At 35.1% G+C, this 11,346-nt stretch overlaps 2 protein-coding genes across 5 annotated transcripts; both read right to left on the reverse strand.

Moving 5' to 3' along the window:
* Positions 1 to 461: 461 nt before the first annotated feature.
* On the reverse strand, positions 462 to 3,560 carry LOC145621120 (uncharacterized). Its single transcript, XM_081675850.1, has 3 exons — positions 3,386 to 3,560; positions 2,840 to 3,005; positions 462 to 1,038 (listed from the first exon to the last, which is right to left on the reverse strand). Exons 1-3 carry the CDS (start codon positions 3,462 to 3,464, stop codon positions 780 to 782), a joined length of 504 nt encoding a protein of 167 aa, XP_081531976.1. The 5' UTR covers positions 3,465 to 3,560; the 3' UTR covers positions 462 to 779.
* Positions 3,561 to 4,358: 798 nt separating this feature from the next.
* LOC145620644 (uncharacterized) lies at positions 4,359 to 10,652 on the reverse strand. 4 transcript variants are annotated; one of them, XM_081675345.1, is made up of 7 exons: positions 10,619 to 10,652; positions 7,928 to 8,033; positions 6,150 to 6,244; positions 5,974 to 6,069; positions 5,078 to 5,148; positions 4,926 to 4,988; positions 4,359 to 4,834 (listed from the first exon to the last, which is right to left on the reverse strand). In XM_081675345.1, the coding sequence occupies exons 3-7, from the start codon at positions 6,211 to 6,213 to the stop codon at positions 4,553 to 4,555; spliced, it is 576 nt and encodes a 191-aa protein (XP_081531471.1). In that variant the 5' UTR covers positions 6,214 to 6,244; positions 7,928 to 8,033; positions 10,619 to 10,652; the 3' UTR covers positions 4,359 to 4,552. The 4 variants fall into 4 exon arrangements, with proteins under 4 accessions (XP_081531471.1, XP_081531472.1, XP_081531470.1 ...); XM_081675346.1 differs by lacking the exon at positions 10,619 to 10,652 and adding an exon at positions 6,640 to 6,751 and having other exon boundaries at positions 7,928 to 8,134; XM_081675344.1 differs by lacking the exon at positions 10,619 to 10,652 and having other exon boundaries at positions 7,928 to 8,133.
* Positions 10,653 to 11,346: the final 694 nt, after the last annotated feature.

Raw genomic sequence — 11,346 nt, forward strand, 5'->3', positions numbered from 1 at the left:
AGGTCAAATCCTCCCATCTATATTCTATAGGTATTTGAGAATTTACCCTCACCTTTTAACTTCCAATTATTTGGCCTGCAATACTAAACTAAGAAACCGTGAAGCTTGAGGCTATTTGTCCATAATACATATACATACTACTTTGTCTACTTTGTCTACTACTTTGTCTACTTTGTCCACTTTTGGGATTAAGGCTTTGATTGATTGATTGATTGATTGAATTGTTGAATAGGGTTTTGGGCTCATTGCTTCATCTATGATACCAAAGCCTGTAATTCAGATAAGAATATAAGAATCAAGCATATTGCTTTAAACCAGCAGCATAAATTGTAATTACTTTTATTTTTGATAGCTTATACAGTTATACCTCTCACTTTCATATTTCCCCTGACCTCGTATCTATTTTTCTACAACACCACATGCCAAAACAGTAGAAAATGCTCAAAAAATAGAGTGCATGCTACTTGAGAGGAATGTATAATATAAAACAGGTTAGAAGCTGTCTCAGCAGCAAAATATTCTGTCGTAGTAATAATGGGTTTTTGGACAGGCGGATTTTTGGAAGCAAGTCACCTGTTCTAGGACATGAGAAAGAAGAATATGTACAAAATAAACCGGAAGATGAAAGCTGATATTGCAAAATTAACTAGCCATCTAACCGGAGAGCCATTTGATCTAAAACAGGCAGAAAAAGTAACTCAGCAGATTCAGCACAAGGAGTTACAAGCAGTTAAGACCTGGATCTTTCCATGGAATAAACCGAGGAGATGTTTTGGTACTCAAGACTCGCTTGGAAGAACGTCGTAGAAATGATAAACTTCATCCTTGTCAATAACTCCAACCTCTGTAGAACAAACTGAGCAGCAAACTTGCCTAGCTGCTTCAACACTAGTTGAACTTGCTTCTTCAGCTTCCACAGGCTCTCTAGCCTTCCTATACTTTCTCCGTTTCTTGCTTCCTAGTGGAAAAACCATTTTGGCAGTAATTACACAGTTAGTTACAAACATAGCCCTGTACTGGGTCAGGTAGATATCATGCCTGCAAGTAAAACCAAAACAACTTTTCTCAATGAAATGCTAGAACATCTAGGCAAAATTCATGCAAAGAAGAGATCATATACCAAACATGACATCCTAGTTTCCAATGAATACACTTGCATACAAAATTAATGTATTCATCAAATTACACCAAAGGATAGTAATCAATAATTTTGTCAACTCATGCAAATGCTCTTTGCAATGAGAAACTGCACTCTATTATTGTTAGCAACTAGCTCTTGCCAGAGTTATGCAAAGATCCACTGGCCTTATTGCTATACAAGAGAACCTACTCAGTCATAAAGCTTAAAGTTAAGCTAAAGGTGGAAGTCCTGACAAATGATTTATCTCTTATAATAAATTATAATGAAAGACAATAAGATAAAATCATGTCTATGCCTAAACACATTATGCCATTTCTAAAAATAACAATGGTATTCCATGACCTTCCATCACTGTATTTTCTAGGCAAATATTGTCGAGTCCAAATCTTATTCTTGTGTCCTTAATGCCACTCCTGACAACCACTAGTGCATCCTCAAAATAACTTGTATTTTCATAACCAATGGGAGCTCTGAGTTTTCTCCTATAAACGCAATACTGTACGCAAAACATGTTGAAGGACATGTCTACCTGGGAATGTTCTTAACTTGATGTCTGGTAAACAAAGAAGTGACTGAAAATTACTTACAACCATTTGCATTAGACATTAGTCATGCCTTTATCATGTATGATTTTATATAGCCGTATGAAGACCAATTCACTTATCAATTAAAAAAGGATGACGCAAATACTGGGGAACACAATAATTTACAACAGTACAAATATGTATTCCCTCAGCATAGAAAAGTAAATAAGATAGCATTAAAAAACAACTAGAGAATATTTTCAACAATACCTATGGAAACAGAATGTTTTAATGTAACATAAGATGAATACACTGCATACATATACTCTTCCTAGTTCTTAAATAGTAAAAAATGATTGATTACAATAAAATATGGCAAAACACTTCTTTAGAAGTATAGAACAGCTACAAGATTTCTCCATTAATATACTTTATATGAGAACAAGTTTCTTTTTTTTTTTCTAATAAATATAAGTTGAAATGAATTCACCACACACTTACTTTCTCTCCCTTCCGACTTATGTGGAAATTCGAGTGATTTCTTGCTTCTTGACAAACATCAAGCTTTTTTATGTGTATGTATCATACGTAATAGTCAGCATAAATCTCAATTGATTAGAGTAGCTTGGTTTCACAAACTTCTAATATACGGACTACGGAGTATAGTGTTACCTAAAATTGTAAAATCTACAGTTTCAAGATGATCATGGTAGGATGTTTCATAAGGCTAACAGCAATATAACGAGGGATTGATATTGATACATAAAAGACTAGTAAAGATGTCGAGATAATAGATTTGAGACCCTCCAACTATTTCATGTATAAAGCTTTGGATGGAAGATATCCTTCATTGCAAGCATTTTTGTAAGCCCATTGAGGACTGAGGAATGAAGCAAGCCAGGGGGAAAAAAAAAAGATGCTTACAAGTTTAAGAATTATTATCCTTCTTTTCTTTCAGGCACATCATATTAATCTCTGCATCTTACTTACAATGCTATATTATCGAGTAACTGGAATAGACTGACAGCATTGATCTAGAGGTTTTTCCACATCGAAATCCTAAGCTGTAATAATCTTGCACAGAACTTCTAACAATATAGACTTCATATATAGTTGTTGTCCCAGCATAACACGCCGGAACAAAAAACCATGATTCAGGGATTTAACAGCATACCTTTGACACTCCAAGCAAAGAGTGGTAAAACAAGCAGGACAGCTGAGCACGGCGTCTGTTCGTGGACCTTTCCTTTTCCTAGCCACCCATGACTCATCCTTGTCATCAAGATCAGAATCATAAAACTCGGGTTTGATGGAGTAATCTATTTCATCATCATCAGAAACTGAAATTCCAGCAACAATTACTCATAGTTAGATAATTTCCACACCCATTTTATTGCCAACATCAATTGCTACATATCCCACCACAATCTATTAAGCAAAGTTCAGATTAATCACAGTTACATAAAGGGTTATTTAAGCCAAAATTTCAACTTTAAAGTATCATCATTTGGTATCTAAAAGTCACAGAATTTGAAGGCCAATAACTAAGTTAGGGTTCTATAATCTAATGGTTCAATAATATCAAGTAAACGTATTACAATTAATACTACCAAAATCCAAACAAAATTTCTATTACAAATTACAAATATTCATAGAATTGAAATTTCATAAATCAAAGAAAACAAAGAAAAGTAGAAGCGAGTAATACAAAAAATTATACCAGTTTGCTGAGAATTGGTTGGGGATGCCACACATTCCATGGGTTCCCCCATTTTACTTTCTCTCTCTTCGCTCGCCATGGCAGCAACAGTCGGTTGAACTCGGATGATTCTAGCGATTTCTTCGACTTTCCTTCAACTCTTCAAGAAGCTGCACTACAGGCTATAGCAGCAGTCTCTGTAAGACTGGATGTGTCAACTTTTAGGAAGAAATGGTTTCAGTGAATATATTACGGGAAAAAAAAATGGTTGCGGGTCGTGTTTCGCCCAAGCACGGGTAAACCCACTAGCTATGTGATATTTCATGTGCATTTAAGATTTCATGTATTTTGGCAGCCGAATTATACTTATTTTAATGTAATTTATATTATTTAAGTCAAGTTTTAGTTACGTGTATATATGATTTATCGGCTTTCAAAAAAAAAAAAAAAAAATATATGATTTATCGTGTTGTGTCATGTCGTGCTTTTCTAATAAAACACCGTGACCCAAGTTTGATCCATGGCCCAAATCATGCTATGTTTTTTCGTGTTTGGCCATGTCGGGCAATGACTTTGCCCTATCTAATGGTATCTTTGTATGACAAACCATCTCACCTTTCTAAATTATCTCCAAAAGACATCCTTTAGCTTTCTTGTGTTGGTTTTTGTCAGATAGCCATCCCTATAAGGTGGAGTTGTGTTTACTAATCAGAGTTTTGTATACTATTCCATACCATTATTTTGTTGATGAGAATTTATATGTCGAAATACAGGTTGATTTTTCATCAAAATCAACTACACAAATACACAATCACAAGCAAATATGCAATATGTTGCTTCCATTTGTTGTAAATGGCTGGCTTTTTGCTTCTTTTTCACCAGACCATTTCAAGTTAAGAAGTCTAAGAGGTTGTATATGTCCTCACTCCTCAGCAGCTCTCTTAAGTTGTGGCTTATAGAGTTGTAGCTTTTGGCAGTTCTATTTCGAACAAAATTTTGTAACCAAGTTGAGTTATAGATTGATGATTATGAAATTGTTTCATTTAGACTACATATAAATCAGGATTGCTCACAAATAAATAATCTCTTACAAGAGTTACAACACTGCACTAATTTCTTTTCAATTTGAAACAATCTTCACCTGCGGAATCTCCAATTTGCTACTCATCTTGAAAGGAAATAGCGGATTTATGGGAGCACAACAATCTTAGGCTGTTTTCTCTTTGTACGACTTTCTGACTGTTGTCTTGAAGAACTATCTACCTGCATATCTGAATGTCCTTTAGAAGAATCAGCCTTCAAAATTTCATCTTCATCACTATCATCCTCATCATCATCACTGCTACTTTCTGATTCTGAAGAACTGTCATTGGTACATAAATCAACAACTGGTTGGTTTCCAGCCATTGCAGCCTCTGCGGCTTCCATGGCCTCTGGAGTTTGAAGATCAGCAACACCCAGCATCAAATCCTACATTTTAAAGCTATTGAGTAAGCTTCTGACGTACTACTATTAATCTCACCAAATATTGAATACTAGATGAGAGAAAATTTAGCAATACCATTTCAATGTACTCTGATTCATTACCATGCAAAACTTCAATATCAAACTCCTCAGGTTTGTCCTGCATATAAATGTGCTCATTTTAGGAGTTAGGAGGGGAAGATTGAAGAGCTCAAGAATCGCCTTTTACTAAGGTTTGTTGGTTTTTACCTTTGCATTAAGCTGAAGAGTTTTGTTAGCTTCAGAAATTACTCCTAGGAAATCCTTTACCTTACCAAGCACTGCAAATCAGTTTAGAAACTGTAAGTAGATAGAAAGGAAAAAAAAAAAAAATCGTTACAAACTTCATATTATTAGGAGGACAAGCTAAAATTGTGAAGTATTAATATTATATCATCATTAAAGTACAATCCTAAATTCCTAATCCATAGTAACCAATGAAGAGCACAACGACGAAGCTAAAGCAAATCGTTTACAAGTTACCTGGCTTTGATACATCTGTCATACAGTAAAAAGTTAAAAACGAAAGCTTTCGTCTCATTTGAGCCCAAACAGCACATTACTTCTTTTCCAAACTCATGCCTTTCTAATTTTCTATGGTCATATACACACTCATACCAGCAAAATGCCACAACAAGCTAAATTCCAGCACGCTCTAGCATCTGATCTCAGCAGCATAACCATGCATAAAACCGAAATGGGGAGATATCAACAAAAACAGCAGCAACAACACCTCTCCATGACTCCATCCAAAGAGTGAATACCAATTCTATGTGTTTGGCAATTAACATTACTTTATACTCTTCACAAGTTTCTAACTTCAAAGTTCCCAAACATGATACACAGAATCTCTCCCTTACTTTGCATCACCCCCAACAATCAACATCCAAAAAAACCCACAAATTTATAACCCTTTTACAACTTCAATATAACCCAAATTACCCAATGTTCAAATTTTACAAAATTTTAATTTCATACAAAATTTCTTAATATGAATGTATTAGGTGTTCAATCATACATGAGTATCATCATATAATAATTACTGGAACTTTATAATATAACTGCAATTTCAAAAATTAACATATTAACTGAGTACTAAAAAAAACCTTGGCTTTTGGGAAGTGGCGCAGGGAAGGGCTTCCCTTCAGTTGGCTTTTCTTCTGCCGATTTCTTGCTCTTCCCACAAACAAGCAACGCTGATTCTGCTTCACCCCCAATAATTTGACGAAAAAAGTTAATACTAAAAAAATGAGTAAAATAAAGGTAGAGAGAGAAAGGTGACCTTTAAAGGAAGAAGATGGGTCTTTGTGCTCCAATTGCAACAGCTCTTTGCTTGTCTTCTCCATCACTTTCTCTGTCCACAATTTGTTATCTTTTCTGCAGGTTAAAGAAGAAGAAGCTGGGTTACAGTTTTTCAGTGAGTTTAATTTTATGGTTAGAGTAAATATACATTGTTAGACCTTTCTTATAAAAGCATTGGGCTTTTAATTGAGATGGAATTGGGTCGATTTGGCCCGTGAAATGATTATTCCCTCAGCATAGAAAAGTAAGTAGGATACAGAATAGCAAAATACAATTGAGGATTTCTTCAACAATACCTATGGGAACAGAATGTTTTAACTTTTTTATATAATGTAATGTAAGATGAATACATCGCATACTTATACTCTTTTTAAGCTCTTAAAGGGTAAATAAAGATTGATTACAACAAAATTTGGCAACACACTTCTTTAGAAGTCTAGAACAACTAGAAGATTTCTCTACTAGTATACCTTGTATGGAGCAAGTTCTCTCTCCCTTCCGACTTATGTGGAAATTTTAGATGATTTCTTGCTTCTTGACAAATATTAAGCTTTTGAATGTCTTTGCATCATACATAGTAGTCTGCATAACTCTCAATTGATTAGAGTAGCTTGGTTTCACAAACTTCAAATATAAGGGGTATAGTGTTACCTAAAATCTACATTTTCAAGATGACCATGAAATGAAGGAATTTTCATAAGGCTAACAGTAATTAATGAGAGATTGATAATGATACAAAAAAAATTAGTAAAGATGACGAGATGATAATTTGTTACCCTAAAACTATTTCATGTAAAAAGCTTTGGAATGTATGTTTGGATGGAAAATATCCTTCATTCAAGGATTTGTACAATAAGTCCATTGAGGTTTTAAACAAGCTAAGGGAAAAAAAAAAAAAATGATTACAAGTTTGAGAATCATTATACTACTTTTCTTTCATCATATTGGTTTCTGCATCTTACTTTCAATGCTACATTATCAACTATCAAGTAACTCTGTAATTTTCCTCCTGAATGTCCAGTATTTAAATGGAATAGACTGACAGAAATATCTAGAAGTTTTTTCACATCAAAATTCTAAGCTGTAATAATCTTGCACAGAACTTCTCACAATCAAGACTTCATCATAAAGTTGTTTTCCCACCAAAACGCGCCGCAACAAAAACAATGATTCAGAAATCTAACAGCATACCTTTGCCACTCCAAGCAAAGAGTGGTTAAACAAGCAGGACAGCTGAGCACAGCGTCTGTTCGTATCAAGATCAGAATCATAAGTTCGGGTTTGATCGAGTAATCTATTTCATCATCATCGGAAACTAAAATTCCGGCAGCAATCAATCAAAGTTACTAGTAGATAATTTCCACACCCATTTTATTGCCAACATCAATTGTCAATTTGTCACATATCCCCACCACAATCAATTAAGCATAGTTCCAAAAATTCCACACCCTCATAAAATTTCTCATGGTTAAATTGAGGCAAAAAAATTCAATTTTTAAAGTGTAGTTTACCTAATGTCATTATTTGGTATCTAAAATCCACAGAATTTGAAGGATACTAACTAATTTAGGGTTTTATAATCCAGTGCTTCATACTGCCAAGTAAACGAATTTCAATTGTAACTAACAAAACCCAACAACAAAATTGACTAATTGAATTGAAAACATCAATTACAAACTTAGAAATTTTCATAGAAATTGAAAATTCATAAATCAAAGGAGACAAAAGAAAAGTAGAAGCGAATAAAACAACGTATACCAGTTTGCTGAGAATTCTAGCGATTGAACTCGGACGATTTTAGCGATTTCTTCGACTTTCCTTCAACTCTTCAGGGCTTCAAGAAGTTGCACCACAGCAGCAGTCTCTGTTGAAGTGTCAAGTGTTGAGTGTCGAATTTAAATTTTTGGGCGAAACAATTCCGTTAATGTATGACGGTATAAAGATGGCATTGGATCGTGTCACGGTGTTGTTGACTCATTAGATGAGTATATGTCACATATTTTGAAGGTAATATAGCCGAATTACTTATTTTAATGTGTTTTTAATTTTTTATTGTATTTAAGTTAAGTTTTGACTATTGTGCTTTTTCAATGAGAAACTATGGCCTAAGTTTGTTCCATAACACAACTCGTGTTATGTTTGGTCATGTCGTGCAATGATTTAGCTCTATTTTTTTTGGTGTTCCACCCATTTCACCCTTTAGGCTATTCGAATTCGGAGTTCAGTTATGGATGGTTAGGTTTCAGTTCCCTCCCAATTGTTATTGTAGGAGATCATACACATGATCCTCCCCACCAAGTGTAGTCCAATCACCACTACACCAACAATTAATTGGTATGACCGAGCCCTATCTAGTGGTATCTTTAATTTATATGACAAACCATCTTACCTTTCATAATTATTTCCAGAAGAGAGTAGTATTGTAGGTTATCTTAGGTAGGATGTAGTAAATAAATCTATACGTTATGAGCTTGTGTTTGTTTTTTGTCATATTTCCATCCCTATAAGGTGGAGTTGTGTTTACTAATTACTGTAGGTTGTTAGATCAGAGTTTTGTATACTACTGTAGTACTGTACAATTGTTTTGTTGAAGAGAATTCATATGGTGTCAAAACACATGTTAATTTTTCATCAAAATCTACTACACAATCACATGCAAATATGCAATATGTTGACAAACCCTCCATTATAATGAATTTTTGAAACAACCATATGAAAGTGGATTGAGAAAAAAGCTGATTTGATTGTATTCCATATGTATGTTGGATCCAAATTTCTCTTGTAAATGGTATCTCCTTCATTCAATGAATTAAGTTTAATTTCGTATGGAGTGATGTAGAAAAGAAACTCTTCTAGAGTATTAAGTGCAACTTTGCCATCGTTTCAAAAGTTTCAAAAGTTTAAAGTGTTGCGCTACCAATTATTTTAAACCCTCTTTAGCCCTTACCATCATGAATACATGGTGAAGAGTGTGTGAGAATATAAGAGGATGTTAAATTACATCAGGAGCCTAAGATGTAGAAATATGCATTATTGCAATAAATTACCGACTTAAGTACTTGGTAATTGACATTTAGGGCCTGTTGATATTTACTTAATTTCAGTTCAGTTAATTTCAGTTCAGTTCAGTTCAGTTCAGTTCAGCTCTTAATTTCTCTCTCACATAAAATATTCATTTCAGCTCAATTCAGTTCAGTTCAGTTCAGCTCCAATCAGTTTAGTTCAGTTCAGTTCAGCTTAGTTCAGTAAATATGAACAGGCCCTTACTCGTAACATTATTATTAGAAATTTACTTGCTTTTTACTTATAAGTGAGTTTTCGCTTTACCTAACCACATTAGGTAGAAAAAGAAATTGTACACTGAGTAGTTTTTTACTCCCTCAAAATTGTATGGTTTTATTTGTCTAAATTTCACTGATATTTTGTTTAAATTTATCACTTTCTACGTTGTACACTATTAGTGGTATACTGGTATGCTCAAATAATGTATCATATTCTAGGATTCTACCTCTACATAATTGTATTCTAGCATGTTATTTCTGTCAACTAGAACATGTGCTCACAAAACTATTACGTAATTAATTCCTCCTCTAACTATCAACTGAAAAGGAGGTAGTATTTTTTTTTTTAATTCATCTCCCCATTTCTTAGACTCGGTCAAATCCACATTGTTACTGCAATATCTCAAAACTTTGCATTCTCTCACTTTTCTTTTCTTTTTTTTTTTTTTTTTTGGATGATGTTTGAAATTGTCGACAAAGAACGAAAGGGTGACCTTAGATATATAAGTGGGTCGCTTTTATTCACCTTAATTATCATTGATTTGTTGTCTATGATATGCGTGCATGATCACTCACTACTAGAAAAGTGCCGTTTTCCGACGGAAAATATTCCTTGGAAACACCCTATTTTCCGTCGGAAATAGGGTTTCCGACGGAATTCCGTCGGAATATGTCGTCGGAAAACCCTTTGTAGGAAAAATGGCATTTTCCGACGAAATTTCCGACGGAAATCATGCATCGGAAGACAAATTGGGGCCGGAAACGTCCGTCGTAAATTTCCGACGGAAAACAAATCCGTCGGAAAATTCCGACGGATTTTCCGTCGGAAACTTCTGCCAAAAAAATAAAAAAAAAACCCACCCCACCCCACCCCACACCACCACCCACCACCACGACCCTAACCCAATTAACCAGATCTACCACCACCTTAACCCATTTAACCCATAAAACCCACCACATCCGACCACCGACACCACCGATCCTATCCCAGACCCAACCACATACCACCACCGACCTTATCCCACCACCATACACAACCACCGACACCATCAACACAACAAAATCGTAAATTAACCCACAAAAAACGAAAATTAACCCACAAAAAACGAAAAGCACCCAAAAAACGAAAATTTACACAACAAAATCAACACAAAAACTCAAAGCATACCTTAATTCGACATAATAAACCTCGAAATTGGGTTTAGAAGGCCAAATTCGACCACAAAAACTCTAGATCTAGAGTTTTTGTGGTCGAATTTGGCCTAAAAACCTTTATTTTCTTCGTGAGGAGAGAGAAAGGGCGAAATTTGTTGGTGTTGATGGTTGTTCGTGGTTGATGTTGGTGTTGTTCGTTGTTGATGTTGTTCGTGGTGTTGTTGTTGGTGTTGTGCGTGGGAGGTAAAGAGGGGAAAGAAGAGGAGAGAGAAGGGGGAAGGAGAAGACGAACAGGAGAGAGAAGGGGGAAGGAGAAGACGAACAGCGAAGAGGGGGAGAACGAAGAGGAAAGAGAAGAGGAGAGAGGAAGGAGAGGAGAAGAGGAGAGAGGAAGAAGAAGGGTGAAAAAAGAAGGAGTGGAGGCGGAAGGAGAGGAAGGTGTTATTAGGGTTTTAAAAAAAAAATTCTTTTTTTTTAATTTGTTCCGACGGAAAATTCCGTCGGAAAGTTCCGACGGATTAAAAATCCGTCGGAAATTGTACTTTCCGACGGAATTTCCGTCGGAAAAGTCATATATTCCGACGGATTTATTTTCCGTCGGAAATTTCCGACGGATTTCCGACAGAATTATTTAATTCGTCGGAAATATCCGACGGGAAAAAAATCCGTCGGAAATTTCGTTTTTTCCGACGGAATAATGGGTCCGTCGGAAGCAGTCCGTCGGTATTAAGCTGTTTTCTT

The sequence above is a fragment of the Chenopodium album genome, chromosome 27 (assembly GCF_948465745.1).
Source record: "Chenopodium album chromosome 27, dcCheAlbu1.1, whole genome shotgun sequence".
NCBI lineage: Eukaryota > Viridiplantae > Streptophyta > Magnoliopsida > Caryophyllales > Amaranthaceae > Chenopodium > Chenopodium album.

Coding starts and splice junctions, on each gene's coding strand:
- LOC145621120 (XM_081675850.1), bottom strand. CDS start 3,464: ATGGCGAGCGAAGAGAGAGAAAGTAAAATGGGGGAACCCATGGAATGT. Junction 3,006..3,385: donor AACCAATTCTCAGCAAACTG/GTATAATTTTTT, acceptor CTGGAATTTCAG/TTTCTGATGATGATGAAATA. Junction 1,039..2,839: donor CTTTGCTTGGAGTGTCAAAG/GTATGCTGTTAA, acceptor TTTTACTTGCAG/GCATGATATCTACCTGACCC.
- LOC145620644 (XM_081675345.1), bottom strand. CDS start 6,213: ATGGAGAAGACAAGCAAAGAGCTGTTGCAATTGGAGCACAAAGACCCA. Junction 6,070..6,149: donor CCCATCTTCTTCCTTTAAAG/GTCACCTTTCTC, acceptor GGGGTGAAGCAG/AATCAGCGTTGCTTGTTTGT. Junction 4,835..4,925: donor AATCAGAGTACATTGAAATG/GTATTGCTAAAT, acceptor TTTAAAATGTAG/GATTTGATGCTGGGTGTTGC.